Source organism: Meriones unguiculatus, chromosome 6 (genome assembly GCF_030254825.1).
Source record: "Meriones unguiculatus strain TT.TT164.6M chromosome 6, Bangor_MerUng_6.1, whole genome shotgun sequence".
Taxonomy (NCBI): Eukaryota; Metazoa; Chordata; class Mammalia; order Rodentia; family Muridae; genus Meriones; species Meriones unguiculatus.
The window spans coordinates 122682848-122703821 of NC_083354.1; the positions used below are offsets into that span (position 1 = coordinate 122682848).

General features: G+C 41.1%; 1 protein-coding gene across 1 annotated transcript in view; it reads left to right on the top strand.

The window, feature by feature from the left end:
• Positions 1–19865, top strand: part of Rab2a (RAB2A, member RAS oncogene family) — a 63947-nt gene extending 44082 nt beyond the window's left edge. Inside the window, exons 7-8 of the mRNA XM_021645022.2 lie at positions 16541–16609; positions 18552–19865. Of these exons, the coding sequence (XP_021500697.1) occupies positions 16541–16609; positions 18552–18647 (165 nt within the window). The 3' untranslated portion in view covers positions 18648–19865. The remainder of the gene's footprint in view (positions 1–16540; positions 16610–18551) is intronic.
• The last annotated feature ends 1109 nt before the right edge of the window (positions 19866–20974 follow it).

Genomic DNA, 20974 nt, shown 5'->3' on the forward strand with positions numbered 1-20974 from the left:
CTCTCGCCACAGCTCCAGCTCAAGCTTAGGCTCAGCCACATGAAGACTCCTTAGAGGGTAGAGGAGTCTCCGCTGGTGTGACTCTACAACTGTTTGGTAACTGCATGAAGCCAGGGTCCTCCTGTGCTGTTTATAGAAGTAAACCTGAAGCATGTCCACCAAAACTTACAAAAAGAAATTTTAGAACTTAGAGCTATAAATACTGATACTAGTAAGTCTGAGAGGTGACTAAGAAAAGAAATAGCAAGTGACATGATAAACAGTAGAATCTGGCGCTGGGAAGATGGCTCATAGGGATTTACAAGTACTTGCTGCTCTTCGAGAAGACCTATATTCAATTCCCGACACCCACATGGCAGCTACCTTCTTTTAACTCCAGTTCCAGGGAATGTGCTGCTCTCTTCTGGCCTTTGTAGACAATGTGTGCGTGTGTACAGGCACACAAGTAGGCAAAGCACCTATATATAACACAAAATATTTTTTTTTAAGTTTTAGAACAATAGAAATTGCCCAGTTTAAACTACAGCGATAAACTAGGGGTATGCAGCTTAGTGGTGTAGCATTTGCCTAGTATAAATCAAACACTTGGTTTGACCCCTAGCTTCCCCCCCAAAAAAATTTTAAAGCACCTTCTGAAATGCAGGAAAAAATAGGCGGGGTTGGGAGAATGAATAGTACCAAATAGACTTGTGGGATTATAACAAAGGTCATTTTGTGTTATTAGACCTAGAAGAAGAAGGAAAAGAATTATGTTTCTGAAAAAGATAAACAAACAAACAAAAAATGACTGAAAGCTTCACAGATTGTGAGGTCAGAGGGAGGGTACATACAGATTCAAGCTGAGCCAACCCAAACAGAATAACACCAAATAAATCCATAGCAAAGAAAGGCTCTATATGGTCAAACTTCTGAAAGTGTAAGAAAAAGAAAACTTTTTAAATTTAAAGCAACGAGGGGGAGGTTGAAGAGCCGGACACGGCAATTTAAATGACAGCTTTCTCAGTAGAAACCACAAGACAAGCTGGAGAAGGCTCTATTCTTACGAGCACTTCTGCACTTACAGAGGCCTGGGGTTCAGTTCCCTGCGTTTATGTGACAGCTCACAGTCATCTGTAACTCCAATTGGAGGGGCTTCCCACTCCTTTATCTGCCCTTCATGAGTATTGCACATATGTGTGCATACATACATACATATATACAGGGAAAATATTCATACGCATAAGAATTTTTCAAAAGAAATCTTGGGAACCAGAAGAAAATGGCACATTTTTTCGAGAGCTGAAAGCAAAGAATTGTTAACCTAGAATCCTGTACCTACCATAAACATCTTTCAGAAAAAAAGAAAAAAAAATCAAGGTATTGTCTAAATTTGTCAACTGCAGGGCTACCATAGAAGAATGTTTATAGGAAATGAAATGATAAATATATAAGCATATATATGTCTACATATATTTATATCTCAGTGCATTGTAATGACAGAAAAACATAATAAAAATGAGAATGACACACTGTTGAGTGTTAGAAAGTATGCCTGATAGCTGAAGCAACCCTGCTCAGTGTAGTTAGGCAAAGGGAATGTTCTAAACCATAGATAATGAAGGGACATGATGGGAAGTAAGGTTTCTGAACTTGACTCAGTCTGGTAAAGTGAAAGCACTAGTAGACGGTAGTTACTTATAGATGTGTAGTATATATGTGTATCTAGTGCTGTACTTAAGATTTTATAGAGACATGCCAGAAACATGTCTATTAGAAACATGTCTATTAGTATATTAGAAAGCAGGGATGCTGGGCATTGTGGTATGTTCTTATAATTCCAGCTACTTGGGAGGCTGGGTAACTTTGGAGAGACACGATTTCAAAAGAAAGATTTTTAAAGGGGCTGGCATAGTAGTAGATTTTTTTTGGCCTAGTGTAAGTGGTGAGGCAGAGGCAGAGGCAGACAGATCTCTGAGACTGGTCTATATCATGAGTTTCAGGCCTGCCAGTGCTCCATAGTGTGAGCTTGTCTCAAACAAACAACTCCTTAAGGAGAGAGCATGACATATCTTATCAAAATAGCCCAAATGAGAGAGAACAGCTGGCACCAAATGCTGGTAGGGAGTGGAGATGCCAGATCACTCAAACTGGCTAAGATAACTTATCAGTCTACAATAAAATGGAGCTATCAAGCAACCTAGCAGTTATACTCATGGGCACAGCAACCTCTAGACCAATATTCATAACAGCTTTATTCATAATAGTTCTAAGCTAGAAATAAGCTAGCACCTTTGTATCTAAAGAAACGTCCTTACTAAAAAGTAAAACGGGAAAAACTGTTGCCATATGAAAATACTGGATGAACCTCTAGGTAACCAAGCTCACTGCAATCAAACACTATGCTTACTTGTCTACTCTGTGAGTCTTTCTTCCCCCTTTCCTTGAGGTAATGAAATTAGAGTTCGTAGAACAGACGGGTCACTGCCAGCAACCAGAAGGGTATTTCATGGGAAGAAGTGCATGAGACTATAAAAAGACAACACTTAAGAGTCTGTCTTAGTCACTCGTCTGTTGCTGTGAAGAGATACCATGACCAAGACAACATTTAATGGGGACTGGCTTGCAGTTTCTGAGATTTAGTCCATTATCATGATGGTGGGGAGCATAGCATGGCAGGCATGCAGACAGGCATGGTACTGGAGAAGTAGCTTAGAGCTCTACTTCCTGAGCTGCAGGCAGCAGAAGAGAAAGAGACTGAGCCTGGTATGGGCTTTGGAAACCTCAAAACCTACCCCAAGTGACACACTTTCTTCCCAACAAGGCCAAATATCCTAATCTTTCCAATCCTATCAAAGTGTTCTACCTGGTGCCTAAGCATTCAAATATATAAGCGTACCGGACTGTTCTTGTTCAACCACCACAGAGCGCTACAGTAATCATCTTTTTAATTTTATTTAATTTTGCTATTTCATTTGTAACAGTGTAGTATAGTTTTCTAGGACGTCACCATTGGGAAAACTAAGGAAAAATCATATTAGGTGACTATATTACTTTATAACTTGCATACCAGTTGACAGTTATGTCAAAATTAAAAGGTTGGTTTAAAACAAACAAAACAACAACAAAAAACTACAACAACAAAAACAACTTTGTTCCTGGAGAGGTCACTTGGTAGTTAAGAGGTCACTTGAGAGTTACCAGCACTTGCTGCACTTTCAGAGGACTTGGGTTCAGATCAATACCCACATGGTGTTTTAGTCATCTGTGAAGTTAGGTATAGGGGAACTGATGCCATCTTCTGGCCTCAGCGAGCACCTACACACTTGTGGAACATACACGGGCAAAGTACTTAAACACAAAATATAAATAAAGCTTTGTAAAATATAGTAATAACCAACTTTAATTAAATGTAGTACTTTATAAAGTTTTATAGTAAACTATAAAGATTAAATTATAATTTAGGAATTCTTGAATACTGAATTTATTTTTCATGTTAATAAATAAGTTAATAAAGTTGTGTTAGGCGTAATACTTAGGGGATTTTATATGACCTTTCCATAAAAAAAATAAAATAAAATAAAAACACATTTTTCTATAGCCCACTCCCTCTTAAATGTTGTGTTTACAATGCATCTAATATAATGGGGTTAATGTTAAGGCTTGTATTATGTTTACACTCTCTCAGAAGTAATTGAAGATGTTAGACTAATATCCATAAAAACAAAAAGACAGTAAGTATGGCATAAGCAAGACGTGGTTGGGAGGTAAAACAGCTAACTGTTCATTCAGTGTCGACATGAAAAATTTTTTTAGTTTTAGATTTTTAAATTTTTACGTGTGTAATGCTTTGCCTGCACATATGTATGTTCACCACCTGCATGTTTGGTGCTGGAGTTACAGGTGGTTTGAGCTTCCTTATGGGTACTAGAACCATGTCCAGGTCCTCTGCAAGAACAATTGCTCTTAACTGCTGAGCCATCTCTCCAGCCCCCTATCCCTACCCCCATACACGTCAGATTTTTAAGCACAATCAATTATTTCATTAAGTAAAAGCCATCTTAAAGCCACACACTTTTATCCAGCAGCTCATTTTGAAGCTGACAAAACAGTCCTGTCATGTTGCAGGGAGAATAAAACCATTAGAGGTCAAGGGTATATCTCAGGGTTAGAACATTTTCCTATCATTTTTGAGACTCTGTGCTCAAAGTCCCAGCTGTGTAAACAATCAAATGAGTAAATATTTCACCTATGTATCATCATTTAACATGTGTGATTTATTTAAAGATAATTATGTTAAAAGATAGTGATTCATAAACATGCCTGTATTCTAATTAGTGGATCATCTGACTATGAGTTCTTTTTAGAAAATTAAGGCTACATGATTATGCATTTACTGGTTAAATCCCAGTGGTATGTTGTTGGTCTTTAAAAGTGGACCCTTTATTTCTTTTTATATATTTTAGCAAAGATCTGGCTTCTGTGATATAAGTAGAAACCAAGGTCTGGGTTAGGTTTTCCTTTAAGTGATTAAGAGTATTTGTAACATAACATTGCTGTTGTTTCAGCATTAGCTGGAAATAAGCTTACTATAATCTATACATTTACTGTTTACTATTAATCAGCTTAATGATTTAAGGGAAGAAGGAACAAGTAGTATTAGGGAAAACTTCAAAAGACTGTTCATATAGCAAAGAATTGTTTGGTCCAAAATTTCATTAGTCCTGGTTGACAAGTGCTGAATTAGCAGCAACTCTTCTCACTGGGGTAGGGTTTTAGATATTACGAGTGCTTTGTTTCACTGATGGCTGAATGGAGTAAGACAACATCCCTTCTCTTCAGTGGGCTGCTTCTGTACAATGCTACAGTGAGGAACCTCAGTATTACGCCACGTCCTGGTGATGCTGATCCATGGATCCAGGTTGGCTGTCCTCACCCTTGCGGTGCAGGTGCCACCAGCATCGTTCCTCGGTGGTACTCTACTCTTAGTAGTAACCTCTGATGAGCCAACTGTTTTGCTCTTACAAGAATTGAGACCATCTTTCTTGAACTATGAGGTTAATTTATAAAGAGGATAAAGTAAGACACAACTATGCCTAAATTAGGTGTTACTTATGAAGGTAAGAATTTCTTAGACTTAGCTATGGCTATGAAAAAAAGAAAGAGGGATCACATATTAACATTAACACACAGATATTTGTACACATAAACATTACACACAAACATGAAAGCCTTCTCCGTTATAAACGTGTGTTTGTTAGCAAACAACTAGTTTCATGCATTTTACAATGATAATTAAGCTTTTCACATAGCAGATTATAGTGAGAGTGCATTGCTGTTATGAGGTGGATTCTCCACAGCTTGGGGTGACTCCAGACCCTGAAGGAATGCACCCGTAAGTGTGGTAGGAGTGCCCCTCAGACTGCATTTCCCTAAATGCCAGTGTAATTGAAAGACCATTGTACTGGTTGGTTTTCTGTCAACTTGATACAAGCTGGAGTTATCTGAGAAGAGGAATCTCAATAGAGAAAATCTATCACATTGCTTGAAGGCAAATCAATAATCCATTTTCTTGATTACTGATTGATATGGGTGGGCCTTAGGCCCACGGGGGCACTGTGCTACCCCTGGGCTTGTGGTCTTGAGTTGTATAAGAAAGCAAGCCGAGCGATCCATGGGGAAAGCCACACTCCTGTGGTTTCTGCTCCAGATCCTGCCTCAAGTGTCTGCCCTGACTTCTTTGCTTGGTATCTGAAAGTATACGATGAAATGAGCCCTTTCTTCCCCGAGTTGCTTTTGGTCATGGCGTTTATCACAGCAGCAGAAACGTAAGACATCCAGTTTCAACTAGGATGTTCTTCTTGTTCTGTTGTCTCCTAATAATTCACCTTTGAGATGCTTTGGGTAGCTGTCCCTGGTCTCTTTAAACACATGTCTAAGAGTTGTACATACTTAGAGTAACAATGCAGCCAGATGCAGAGGGTGTGTTCTTAAGTGCTTTCCTGTGTAATATCCATTGCTCACAGAGGACTCAGAGGTGTTGCAGGCTCCTGTCATTCCCCTTCATACTGCCGCACATCCGAGAATACCAGTACTGATAGTTTTGCTTGGGGTCTCATGGCCATCAAGGATAGGAAAAACTGGATTTGCTTCCTGTTCAAGAACCAGAATTCACAGCAGTGTGTTAATGTCTGAGAGCCAGCCCACTGGGGAGAGATGTACTGAAGAAGCTAGGTAGGGTGGCTCAGTAGGCTGAGGCAGGAGGCTTGCTATGTATTTAAGGGTATCCTAGGCAGAGAGGAAAACCTTGCTTTGGGGAAATTGCTTCTTTATTTCACTCCTAGTTTTCTACACACCCTTCTCACCCCGCTGTGTATTTTGGGGCAATTTCACGTCTGTTAGCATAGCCTAGCAACTCAAGGCTTGGCTTGGCTTGGCTTGGTTTTCCCCCTTGGATTGATGGTATCACTTACATGTGGCAGAAGGCACAAAAACTGCTGTTTCTTTTGATCCGGGTGTCTCACGCACTTTTATACAGATGCGGAGTGCTAGATGAGTGCTTTTCCAGTGCGACTGTGTGTGCAGGTGGCCCAGGGCTCCTGCTGCAGTGCAGGCTCCACTTCAGTCACCAGGGGACAGGCTGCCAGTGCACCCCCATCTCCCTAACCCCCTCATGATCTCCATCCCTTCCTTTTCTAGCCACTCCTGGCCAACAACATACAATTATATATCAAGTCTCAACTGTCTTCCAAGTAAAAACCCGTCCCTCCGGGCCTGGATATTTTCCTTTTTAGCTTTCAGTGAGTTCCCATAGTCCTTTTCCTTAGTTTCGTGTCTGAATTCCTCTCCCATGGGTAAGTTTTTCCTACCTTGTGATTGCCATAGCTAACAAACGAATTTCCATTCCTACCTTAAACAGCATACCCTTATAAAATAGCTTCCTTGGCTTGGTGATAGCATCTCTTTATGCCCCTTCATACTTATCAAGACTGAGTGGAGATGCCCCTTAGATACAAGTTGATACAGCCTTTTTATTAGGAGGTTCAGCTCCCCTAGAGAGCACTTCGTGAATGTTCTTCAGACCCATGGCTGTAGCCTGCTCGCACTGAGCTGGAGTCCTTTGCTGCGCAAGTCCAGCCTCCAATATTTCTCCTATGTGCCTGCCTATCCCTTCAGTCAGTAGTTCCATTAATCTGTATTACCTTCCTTTGCGTTATTGGACCCAATTGCTTCCTATTTAGGCTTCCCTCCTTCATTTTTCAGTCTGCTACTTCTGAGATCTTCCAAAAGGTGAAAAATTATCATTATTCTCCAGTTTCTTTAAAATGTGTAGTGGCCCCCCCACAGGCTGGGCACCACATTCCATAATTTGACAGTCAAGCCCTTTGGTTGCGAGCACACCTCAATGTATTCTCTATGTTAAAGTAGGAATTAGTCATCAGTGGCATGGATTCTCTCCTCCACAAGTGTGTCCTCTGCACTGGAAATGCCCATTAAGGATATGGTTAGGTCTGGCCTCTTGGGAGGTGCCCTGTGATAGTTCCTGTGCCTCCCCCCACTACCAGTCAATACACACACGTGCACATAGAGCCTGGGCTTAGGTTTTAGGCTTCCCGTTCTGGTTTTGTATCACATGTATTCTATTAGCTTCGTTCCTCTACTTAATACCATTTTTCTACTCTCCGTTTTCTTTCTGGTCTCATGATCTATATCCACATAGCCATATGTACACATGTACATACATATATACAAATACACAAGTGCTTAAATCTAGATATGATAGGATACAATTTGACTTTCGGCATCAAGCTATTTTATATAATTTACATTTGTATCCTACAGATGTTATGCTATTTTTCTTAGTAGCTGAATAAAAATTCCATTTGTGTGTGTGTGTGTGTGTGTGTGTGTGTGTGTGTGTGTGTGTCATATTCTTCTGTTGGTGAACATCTAGACTGGGCCGTTTTGTGGCGACTGTGAATAGTGTAGCAATAAGCGTGACTATCTCTGGCAGAACTTGAGCATTCTTTGGAGGCCAGGGAGGTGGCTCTGTGATTAAGAGCCCCTTCCCCACCCCACCCCCTTGGTTTTTCGAGACAGAGTTTTTTGTGTAGCCGTGGACATTCTGGAGCTCTCTCTCTGTAGATCAGGCTGGCCTTAAACTCAGAGATTCACCTGCTTCTGCCACCTGAGTTCTGGGTGCACCGCTGCTGCCAGGCTTTAAGCGCACTGATTGTTCATACAGAGCTGTCCGGCTCTATTCCAGTATCTGCATGGCGGTCTATGTGCTCTTTAACTCTAGTTAGAGGCGTCTGATGTGCTTATCTGATGCTCCGGGCACCAGGCGTGCAAATGGTGCACATAAATATGTAGGCAAAACATTCATACAAGTAAGTAAGTAAATGTAACTTTGTGAATATGCCCTGGAGCCCTTTGGCTGGGTCATGTGGTAGTTTGTTTCTGCTTGTTGAGAAGCATCTAGTAACAGTTTTCATAGTAGCTGCTCCAGTTTCCATTCCCACTAACAGGGCATAAGAGTCCTCTTTCCTTACACACTCACCAGTATTTGTTGTCTCTGGCTTTCTTGGTATTAGGCATTTTAACTGGGATTGGGAGTCTCAAAATAGTTTCCATTTTCCTTCTTTTTCATCCTCCTCCTCTCTTTTTCCTCCTCCTTTTCTTCCTTTTCTTTTCCTTTTTTCTTCTTTCTCTCCCAAAACAGGGTTTCTTCTAGCCCTGGCTGTCCTGGAACTTACTCTGTATACCAGGCTGGCCTGGAATTCAGAAATTGCTTGCATCTTGCCTCGTAAGCGCCAGGATTAAAGGCTGTGCCACCACCACCCAGTTTTCTTCTTAGTCTTTTAACTAATTGTTAGTTCTTTTTCTCCCTGTATCATTTCACATAGAAGATTAGAAATCTGTGTGAAACCAGAAATGACAACAACAGCAACAACAAAACCGTCTAAGAGCACAAAAGTCCTTAGAGTTCTGGGAAGGGATGCTTTCTCTAGTTTACCACAATCTCATTCGATCTTCATGACACCCATCTAGTGAAATTACAGCAGATGGTAGTGAGTATGTGTGGAAAACACATTATTGGCTGGAACATAGGGTAGCTAGTGAAGCCATTGTAGAACAGAGGTATGGGAGGTCTTCAGGAGACTTAAGCAGAACTCCCGTATCATCTGGCAGTTGATCCTACTACTGATCTATATCCAAAGGAAATTAAATTGATATGTCAAGGAGACCTCTGAACTCCCTTGCCTATTTTTACACTGTTCGTGTCTTCATGAAGCTATCACATCACATGCTGGCTTTAAAACCAGCCCAGAGGAGAAAGGAAAAGATTGACGTAATTAACCGTGCTTCACTATTATATACAAGCAGGCCAAGACATCATGTGAGGTGTGTGCAATTTTTATGGTTTTATGGATTCATTTCAATTAATGTAGAAGTTATAAATTGCAAATACTTTTGAAATCTAGTGTAATAGAAGTTTTATGTGACCTAAAGATATATTAATTACTTAAAATACCTCAACCCTTGTCTCAGTGTGTTTTACTCTTTAGCGCTCACTCCATGCGTGACTTATAGCTAATGTTCTCTTTGATGAAGGTATTTTAATTGTCTGACGAGCAGGGATCATGTTCATTTACTGTGCTGTGTCTGCAGGGCTGGCTGACTTCAGCGCCCTTTCTCCTATGAGCGTTTCATCTCGGGTCACACACGAGTCAAATGGTGCTGAGGTTTGAGCAGAAGAGCTGGTTCCCCTGTACCTCGGTGCTGGCTCAGAGGTGCAGCTGCACCCCCACCCATACACTTTCTTGAAAGGAATCCAGTTTTTATAGACAGCGTTTTAATTCCTCTCAGGAAACAATGTAAGCTATATAAAATACTTAGTGTAGTGACTTTCCTATGGTAAGCACTTTATAAATTATCTTAGCACAGGCAAATTGATACATGTACTTGTTTTCAGCATTTGAGAAGAGAATTAAACACGGGTTTTTTTTGTTATAACATGTTTCCCAGCTCAAAGAGAACACTACAAAGTCATTTGTGTTGCAGAGACTTTGTTCTCTTAACATTTGTTTAACGTATTTAAGTAAAATTGTTCAGGATACTTGAAGAGTTACTTTGAAGTTAGACTTAGCAGATGTCATAATTTCTGTCTTGCCACCAGGTGGCAGTATGATACATAAGGAAATGAATCTGTTAAGTTAAATCTGTTAAGTTTGCTACAGACAGACTTCTTTCCAGTGTCTGAATGTCAAGACTGTAAAGCTGTAATGAAAAGCGGGCTGCATCACTCCTGCCTCTCTTCAGCAAGCACTCGCAGTGTTACGTATGTTAAGTGTTAGGACCCACTGCACCAACACTCATCTTTTATCAGTTAAGGCAGAAAGCCCTTTTCTCTGTCTCGGCCTAAAATGTGAGTCTTTGTGCTTAGAGTCTCCCATCCAACTAGTTTTCATTCAGCAACAGTGGAAACTGTTTTCTGTCTGTACTCAGCGCTTACTGAGTGCCCTTGTCAGCATGCGTGTTACCTGAGCTGGTTCTTGAGCTATGCCGCATTTGTAGTGGGTCTGGTGGTAGTGGTTGTTTGGCTGGTGCACCCACAGCCCTTCATCTGTACTGTTTTCTGCTTATATATATATTTAACTTGTGCTGTCTGCACAAGTTCTTGAAATTTTGCCTTGTACTAATGCTATTCAAGTAACTCTTGCCAAGGGTTGAAAGATTAGTGCCTGAAGTAGAAGGCAAGAAAATTAATGGCTAATGAAGACAATGAATGTAAAGGACTGAACAAAGCAATTGATTAAAGGATGGTAAAGGGGGAAGACTGGTGACGAAATGAAGACTGACATGGGAGAACAGTGCTAGGCCAGAGCACAGTGCACGGGAGCGTGGCGTTCCCAGACTCTCTGGCTACAAGGAGATTGTCTGTGGTTCATACACGTGTCTGCCCAGACATTGTTTCACAGTACTTACGATGAACTAATTTGACATTTTCTCAATAAATTTTTGCCCTGTGCCAAGTTTGCCTTGTTGTTTGTCCCCTTCCCCCCTATTAAAACCTTAAAAGAATTTTCCCTCAAAGAGATCTGCATAAACCAAAACCAACATTTCAGCCAGGCACTGTGGCATATGCATGTAATCGGGACAGGGGGGTTGGTCATGCTAAGGCAGGGGAATCACAAGTGTGAGGCCAGCAAGGGCTGCAAAGTAAGACCGTGTCTCACAAAACCAAACCAAAACTGTGTTAGCTACTTTACGTGTTACCAGGAAAAAATACCTGTCAAAAGCAATTAAAGATCCAGGTAAGGTGGCACACACCTGGATCCCAGTACTTTGGCATGCAGAGACAGGTCTGTCTTTGTGAGTTTGAGGCCAGCCTGATCTACAAAGTGAGTCCAGGCAGTCAAGGCTACACAGAGAAAAAGGGGGAGGGCGGGTAGGAAGGGCTTATTTGGGCTCACAGTTTGAGAGTGCATCAGAGTAAGGGTGTTAAATGACAGCAGCTTGATGCAGTTGCCACATTATGTCCACAGTGAGGAGGCAGAAAGATAAATGCTGGTGTTCATGGAGAATCAAACCTGGGCTACATGTTATGTATGTCCTTTTCTCCTATCAGAACAGTTGTCCATAAAATGGTGCTGCCAGTTGGTGGTGGGTCTTCCCACCTCAGTTAACCTAATCTAGATAATCTCTCACAGACGTGCCAAGAGCCCAGAAACCCTAGCCCAGGTTTCCCTTCGCAGGCATGCCCAGAGTCTAACCAAATCTGGGTTGTTCCTCACTGGCGTGCCCAGAGGCCTGTCTCTTAGGTGATCCTAAGTCTTGTCAGGTTGACAGTATGAACCAGGACTTAAAAAATGGCTATGAAGACTGATAAGAAATGAAGAGTGAAATTAGCATGTTTTAAAGATTTTATGTGTTTTGCATTTGTGTGTGTATGTTCACCGTGTGTGTGCCTGATACCTGGAAAGATCAGAAGAACAGGTCAGATCCCCTGGAATTAGCAGTTAGAGACAGTTGTAAGCTGCTATGTGGATACTGGGAATTGAACCTGCGTTCTCTGCAAGGCCACCAAGTGTTCTTAACCACTGAGACATCTCCATTGAAATTACTGTTTTTAATCCCGGCCAGTTTATTATTACATCCTTGTGTACTTCTCATTAGTGAAGTTTTTAAATCTTGAAAGGAGAGATTTTATCTGTGATCCCAATACTAACTGACAGGTTTGTTTGACCAGGCTGGGAGTGGTATTGAATGTCTTTAATCTCAGAAGGCAGAGGCCGGTGGACCTCTGAGTTCAAGGCCAGCCTGGTCTGCAGCACGAGTCCAGGACAGCCAAGGCTACCCAGTGAAACCAAAACAAACAAATAAAAACAGGTTTATTTGACTACCAAAGAGCCTTAATAGGGCTTAGTATTCATTGTATTTAGAGAATCTTCCATTTTATCCAGTAGCTATACAGTTAAAAATGGGTGTGCTGGTGTCTGCATTTGGCATGCTGGACTTTACCTTCTAAGAAATCATTAAAATCACTCATTAGTTTCCTAATAATAGATAGTAAATGTTAATCTTTGAAGTATTTAAAACAATGCATTTATATAGTATTTTCTATATTAAACTCGGAAAAGTAGAAAAAAATTAATGTCTTCAGTTTTTAATCAGAGACTTACAGAGTAGGGGTGCCATTATTCAAAGACTACTCCGTTGAGAGTCTGAGTTATAATGAAAAATCTATAACCATTTATATATTTCAATTCAAAGAAAATTAATGTCATGCCTTCCAGATACAAAATCCATCTCAACTGTATTTTAACCATGCTTTTTAAAGTGCGTGATAATGTGGTAAACACAGGGAATAAAGCTAGTATAGTAAGTTGGGAAATTTTACAGAGCACAGCTTTCTTTCTTGTTTCTGAAGGCAGCTTTATTTGACATTCAGTAAATGAATTCTCATCCACAGTTTTGAAGGTGGTAACAGGCACATAAGTTACCAATGTGTAGAGCTTGTTTGGTGAATCCTCATCTTCATTACGTTTTCTGGATGAGCGTACTCAGATGTGGTAGGAAACATTCCTTATTCCTTTGGTCCAGACAGCTTTATGGAGCCTGGCATCTATGTGCATATCCGGAGTCCCCATCTCCTTCCTGCAAACTCCCGACTTTCTTTGAGTGGCAGAGGAGCACGCTTCTCGAAGCCCACTCCATGGATGTGCTGGTGAATGTTGATGCCGCATTCAACCTCATTGGCAGCAGAACGGCCCTTCTTCTGACCACTCTTCCGAAAGGACCAGTGTAGCTTTCTAGTAACAGTTTTTAAATGATTTCTCAACAAGTTGGCAAAACTGTTTAAACTGGATGAGTCTTTCTATACTAGGTTAGGGTTAGAGCTCTTTATTTCTGTGACATTCCATCACCTGTGGGGCCTTGTAGTTCTGTCTAGCAATGTTAGCATTCTCGCATATGGTGCCCTACATATATGGGACCTTATAGCCTATCTAATGATGTTGGCATGCACACACATGGTGGACCAGTAGGAAGTTGCAGCCTCACAAAGTCTGTGTCTTTTGATTCAGTTAGCCAGGTTTCTGAAGCCGTTATTGTAATTGACTTGTTATTAGTAATAAAGTTAAGTTTTTACTTATTTATAGAGAAAACTTTAGTTTTCAAGAGTGTGAATCAGTTTTTAGCTGACTGAAAGCAAATTTCCCCTTCACTTTAACACACCATCACACACATGAAAAGCATGCTTGCATCCAGAGTGAGTTGTGAATCATCAGTGATTAATTTTTCTCATTATTTTGCAGCAGATTCTCATGACCCTCTGTGATAAATCGATTGGCCACTTAGAATTTATGCATATTCATACCTCTGTGTTCCTGCCACAGTTGGTCAGATCTCCTTTGCTGACTGGGGTGTACTTGGTACAGTAATTGAGCTGCCGTAGATTGATTACTCTGGGGAGCTGTCAGGCCTCTAAAGGTGAAAAAACCTATCAGTTCTGCTAATTGGGAAACAACAGCTATGATAGCAACTTCAGCGTCAAATGTTTTCCGTATTGAAAAGAGGGGGTTATGATTTCTTCCTCTCTGTGAGTACTTACTTCTCAGAATTTCCAGCAGCTCGGTACTGGTGGCACAGGGGAAGACCTCTTAGGAATTTTCATAAAATACCACCTGAAGAAGCCTTTCCTCACAATACTGATATATACCCTCTTTTTTCTCAAGTCTGATAGTTTAGACCCTTTCAGAGTTTGCATATACTTTGTAGCACTGCTAATATTTACATAAAATACCTCACGTAGTCTGCATAAAATAGGGTACTTGTGAATAATTTACAGACTTAATTTGGTGACTATTTTCACACACACATATTCGCACATTCGTTTTCTGCAGGTGTAGTAGTTCACTGTGTAGGAATGGGCAAAATTATTCAACATAAGCAGTATCCCTTTCTCATCTGAGTCCTGCTTCTTTTACTCCATTAAGATTATTGAGACAGAATGCGTGTGAGAGAAGATACGCGTGAGTGTGTGAGCGCACCACAATTTCTGCCACTGTGCCGCCATTAGCGTCCAGGTGACCCTCCCACCCCTTCGGCCTCACTGTAGGAATGCTGGGATTGCTGGACATGGGCCACCCCTTCTGGATTTTGAAGTTAGTTTCCAGGATTGAACTTGGGTCCTTAGGCTTTGCTGACACACTTTGACCTGCTGAACCGTCTCCTGGGCTAACTCAGATTCTGTCACTCAGGCTGCACAGTGAGTGTGTGGAACAGTGCCCCTCAGGTCAGCTGGTGCAAACACGCCGGCATGTGTGAAGTACCTAGCTAGCCTGGGTTCTTCTGCGCACTTTTCATTGTGCTCGCCTCCAGAGTGCCTTGTGAGTCATTAGCGATTAATTTTTCTCATTATTTTGCAGCAGATTCCCATGACCCTCTGTGATGAACCGATTGGCCACTTAGAATTTATGCATTCTTCCCCCTCTTTGGCCATATTTACATTGGAGATAGAATTCACTTACCATAAAATCCACTCTTTTCAAGTGTACATTTAGATAAACTTCCGTTATTTACAGAGTCATACAACTGTCACCACAGTCTAATAATTCAAGAACATTTCCGTCACCCCACAAAGAAATCCCTAGTTGCCAGTTGCTCTCATTTCCTTCTTCTGTCGGTAGCCAATAATATATTTTCTGTCTATGAATGGACTGTTCTGACATTTCATATAAATGGTGTTGAATTATATGTGTCTTACTTGTTTTATGCATTGTGTTTTCAAGGGTCATCCGCATTGGAGCCCAAACCCTCATCCTTTAAATGGCTGAATGTTACATCAGTAGCCCACATTTTACTTTTCACTCACTAGTGGGTTCATGTTGTTTTGCATTTTGGCTGCAATGAGCAAACAATGCTAATGATGCAAATGAGGTTTGGCATGTGTCCTTGCTTCCCTTAGAGGAAAATCGTTCAATCTTCAGGGAGGATGCGGTCAGGTACGCCTTGTCCTTCATCACCTGTTCTCAACCTGTGGGTCTTGACCCCATTGGGGTTCACATATCAGATATCCTGCATATAAGATATTTACATCACAAGTCATAAGAGTAGCAAAATTACAGTTGTGATGAAGCAACAAAATAATTATATTGTTAGAGGTCACCACAACATGAAGAACTGTAATGGAGGGTCACAGCATTAGGAAGGTTGAGAACCACCGCCTTAGATACTTTATCACTCAAGAGTTTAACATTCTGTTTCTATTTATTGAATGTATTCATGATGAAAAGTTGGATTTTATCAAATGCTTTTTATGCATCTATTGAGATGATCAGGGTTTTGTCATCAATTCACACACAAAAAATTGATTTTCATCTACCAAATGTTATACTATTCTTGAAAACATTTTTTATGTAGGGTGTGTGGGTGTGTGTGTGAGTATGTGGTGTGGTGTGGTGTGTATTCAGGCACAGTCATGCTTGTTGCGTGTGTGGAGATCAGAGGACACTTTCAGGAGTCTGTTCTCTCCTTCTGGGACTCAAACTCAGACCATCAAGGTTTTTGCCTTTTGTTTTTTTTTTTTTTTTCTTTCTGGTTTTTCAAGACAGGGTTTTTCTATTCAGCTCTGGCTGTCTTGAAACTAGCTCTGTAGAGTAGGCTGGCCTCGAATTCAGGATCTGCCTGCCTCTGTCTCCCAAGTGCTGGGATTAAAGGTGTGTGCCACCATGCCTAGCTGACCATCAAGTTTTTATGGCAAGTGCTTGTTACCCTCTGAGCCAGCTCTAACCCTCAAGAGTTGTTTTTCATCGTCATCATCATGGTTAGGGGATGTTGCCGACAGAGTCCAGAGGGGGGCTTCAGATCCCTGGAGCTGGAGTTACAGGTGGTAACAGGGTGCTGGGTTACGGGTGCTGGGGATCAAACTCAAATCCTTTGGAAGAGCAGCAAACTCTCCGAACGGTTGAGCCGCCTCACCAGTCCCATAGAGCTTGTACATAATGGTCTTTTACTGTTGATTTTGAATACAAACCAATCTTTCTACTTTATATTTCAGGCATTTATTAACACAGCAAAAGAAATTTATGAAAAAATCCAAGAAGGGGTCTTTGACATTAATAATGAGGTACGTGTGTGCAAACATGTTCACTAAGCACTAATTTTAAATTGTCTTTTAATTAGTATTTGGAGCCATGATTTTGTTATTTATTTATTTTTTTATATATTTATTCGTAAAATGGGTCAGACACTGCTCATCCATTGCCACATTAGTTAGCAGTCATCTAACTGAAAACCTGCTACAGGTAGCACAGAAGGTAGGTGGCTGCGTTACCTGGGGTGTGGAGTACAGTAGGGAGGCTCTCATGTTTCCTGGTGAGTGCAGCTCAGTAGTTAGTGCTCATGTTCTAGAGAGGGTCCCTTTATGACGTTGGGTTAAATAAATGGCCCTATCTGTTCATTGCAAACAATGAAAAATAATGTAAATTCCCTCCGTTGCAAAGAAGACCCCATTTACCCACATGTGCTTATTCTTTGGGGATAGTATCCTAGTGTGTAATGTGTGTCCTGTGAACTCATGTAACATGCTCTCTTCAGGTACGAGAGAAGGCAATTCCCACTTTGGAAATGACTCTCTCTCATTAGAGCAAAACACATCTTTCAGGAGACCAAATAAATGGATATATTTAACAGTTGGCATGGCTTTCCTTAATGTTATTTTGAGCCCAATTTGACCACCTTGATTAGGATAAAGTGTGACACTTAGATGATTGAGAATGTCCACTAGCTGTCATGTTGACCTAAATTCCCCTCTGTGTTCATCCTTGTTTCGGAATGTTTATGTGAATACAGTGTGTTATTTGTGATCACATAAGCATTTCTGTTACTTTGTATTAAAAACGTCTAAGGGATGCTGTTGGACTGTATGTAGATAAAGCTCTCAGCTGCTTGCCTTGGGTTTCCAAAAAGTACTTGATTTTTTTTTTTTTTTTTAAATTTCGAATAGCACAGCCTTAAATCTTATCTTTAGACTTACATGGCAATATTTCTTGAGTTATTTAAAGGTGACACCATTCAGAGACTAATGCCCTATAAATTGAACAGTAATTGGGCCTCTGTTTAAAGGGCATGTGTGCTGTTTCTGTCTGGTTTCAGATAGTAGCTGACTGCTTTGCTGTGCCTTGTGTAGCTTTGATTGTAATGTGCCGTCGGGAGCCAACAGGCCATGCTATTTATTTGGCCTAATGCCAAGGCTGACTCCTTGATTCCTCAAGAAGTTGCTACCAGCCCAGAGGGGGCAGAACCAATGAGCCATAGGGCATGCTTTTTATTAAAGAGGAGTCAAAAGAGCGAAAAGAAACCACATCAGCCGCTGTCAATACTGAGCCGGTGCCAGAAGCCCCAAGGCTACTACTGTTGCAGAGTAACTGCCAAGCACCATAAATCTGAGATTTGCTGTGACGCAAAGTTTCCTTAAGAGCTTAATTTCTGGAGCTACTGTATTACTTTTCTCAAAGTGTTGTATTTTTAGGTAAAATCCACTTGAGGGAGTGCGGGTTAAGACACAAGTGCGAGTTTGACGAATGAAAGAACCACTCTGTGTGTGGGTTCTTGGCAACCTGCCACGTCTTTGGGGATCATAGAAATTATTGATGACACAGAACACTCATGTCCCCTCAGCCTGCACAGCTGATTCAACATGGAACAGAAATGCTGTCTAGAGGAAAGAGTTTACGTCGTGTTAGAGCAGCGAGGGCTTTGGATATTTTTATCCTTTAATAATGGTTCCATGTACTAATTGTCACAAGTAATGTCTTCATTATGAAACTCTCACAACCAGCATTTTCTGATTTCTGCTGACCAATTCCATAACAAACTTCTTTCAAGAACATTTCCTCTGTGTTTTTAGAAGAAGGAACCACCTGGTTTCAAAAAAATCTACTTCAAATATTTTTTAGAGCTGTTTGGCAGCATTAACTCACTAAGAACTAGGCAAATTTTTTTTTAAAAATCTACTTAGTCTTCTGGGTGGGTCCTCTTTTATTTACGTTCCTGTTCTCTTACTTCAGGCAAATGGCATTAAAATTGGCCCTCAGCATGCTGCTACCAATGCAACGCACGCAGGCAACCAAGGAGGACAGCAAGCAGGGGGAGGCTGCTGCTGAGTCTGTTGTCACCGGCTAGCCGCCCAGTGGAGCCAAGCACTCTGTCACCCTCTTTCCTCATGCTCAGCTGAGACATGAAACTATTGAAATGGCTTTATGTCACAGGAGACTTTAATCCTTCAGATTCTTGTATAACTTTGAATAAATGGTTAATGTTCACTTAAAAAGACAGATTTTGGAGATTGTATTCATATCAATTTGCATTTGATTTCTAGGTCAATTGATGTGATTATTTTTGTTAAATGTTGTCTTGTGCCCTTAACTACGAGCTGAATTGTATTAAACACTACAAAGTCCTGGTGAGTATTTTAAATCAGTTTGTGTAGTTAGGTTTCCCAACACCTGTGGTTACCTAATGTTTAATATTATAGGACTGTCCTCAAAAGGTTTGTCAATTTTCAAGGATGTAAGGAAAAACAGAAGAACTCTTTGAATTCTGTATTTATCATTTGCTTTCTGTATATATAGTTTAACAACCTGCTTGGGTGTGATTCGCCAGGCGTGAACATTTGCATTTGAAGCATTTGCATACATTCTATACTGTTCAGAGCTTGAAGCTACAGAAGCGTTGTTAGGAATTGCTTGGACACTGACTCTTAAGCTTTTTGACATCGTTAATGAGCATGTTCATCTTTTCTTGTCACTAGTCCAAGAAAAATATGCGTACTGTGTATCACTAAAGGCTGTGTCTGTGTTAACCTGTTTCAATGCCAAAAGTTTGCTCTTTGTCCACAACTTCTTGAGACCGCTTCACAGAAGAATTTGTTCGCCTTAATGGATGCTGTTGGGTGAAAACACAGTGTAATGGTGGGAAGGGCAGAAGCAGAAACCCCCACACTAAGCGACTCTGAGAGTGAGCACCACATCGAGAGGGCACGCCATGCCCCCTTAACCTTCCCTTAGACACAATAATGTTCCCTTTTAGTCACACAATTTCCAAGTATATTTTCATGCAGGACAGTTTGTCGACCTTGATGTACAGTGACTGTGTAAAATTTTTCCTTCAGTGGCGACCTATCTATAATCTTTGAAATATGGTAAGCTTGCTGTCTGTTTTGAGGGGGATATGAAAATAAACCTACCAGATGAAAAATCCTGTTAAAAGTAGAAAAGCTTTAGTCGTTTACTCACTGTGGTGGTTTTATCCTTTCTTTTTCTCCCTTGGTCTAGAATGAAATTGTTACAGCAGTGCAAAATAAAATCCTATGTATAAAAGTGTCCTTTTTATGATGAGCACATTTTAAATATATTTTGTAGTCCATTAATGTCTATTTACATGTGTTCCAGCATGTTTTCCTAAAGGGTCAGAATGCTTAGCTTGTGTCCTTGTGACAGGTGGAAGGACTCACTAGTGGAATCCTTGCTGTTCCCCTTGTACAAAAGAACACGTGTGCCTGGAGAATTGAAGCCTGAGTCAGACCCTGCCCTTCGTGCTAGCCTCTCCCGGAGGTCCATCCGCTCTGTCACATCTTTGTTATTCCTCTGCAGGGACATAAGGCTGCTGTGTGGCGCAGAGAAGGGGCGAGGGTATGTAGTTTTAGGAGCATTTTGATTGGAGCTCTTGGCCCCTCACTGCCCCTTGGGTGTAGCAGTTCACTGATGGCGCTGCTTTCCCATGACTGTTGCATAGCAGGAGTCCAAACAGCCTGACTTCTGCTGTATTCAAGGGAGCTTGGGCCCCTGGATAGTTAAAGCCTCGTTACCTTGTCACAACTTGAAGTGTTTCTTTGCATCCCTTCTTCCCTAACCCTTGTTCTTTCCTGATCAAATGCAAGCAGAGTGATGGCTAAAACCAAGAACCAGTATTTCATATATTCTGATCCCCACCAGAGGCAGCCTGAGGACAGCCCTGCTGTGGCAGTAGAGTACCTGGTGAGCTGCTGGCATTTTCCCTACAGAACTCAACCACCAAGGAAAGTATGGCCCAAGCATTTTGTGGCTCGACAGGGCAGTGTTCTCTGTTTTCCACTCATTACTTGTTTATTGTGCCTGTTAAAAATAATGCAGTGTTGGTACCCTATTGAGTCATACTGTAATTCTGTTTTTGATTGATCTCGGATCAATTTTATACCATATATGGTCATTTTAATAACAAGAATAGGTCATGGAAACAAATCCACCTCTAGCAGCTCTCTAAAATTGCAGTCAATGATGACCTTGTTGCCGTTTGTCTTCTGACTTTTAGACAAATGGATAACGACGTAGCATACAGTAGGTGCTCTGTTCAGTCAGTTGAGTGGTGCATGGCGACTGAACTGAATCTCTTGTGTTCCAGTCTTTTTGTTTGAACCCTCTCACTGTGTCTCTCGGGCTAGCTGTGAATTCAT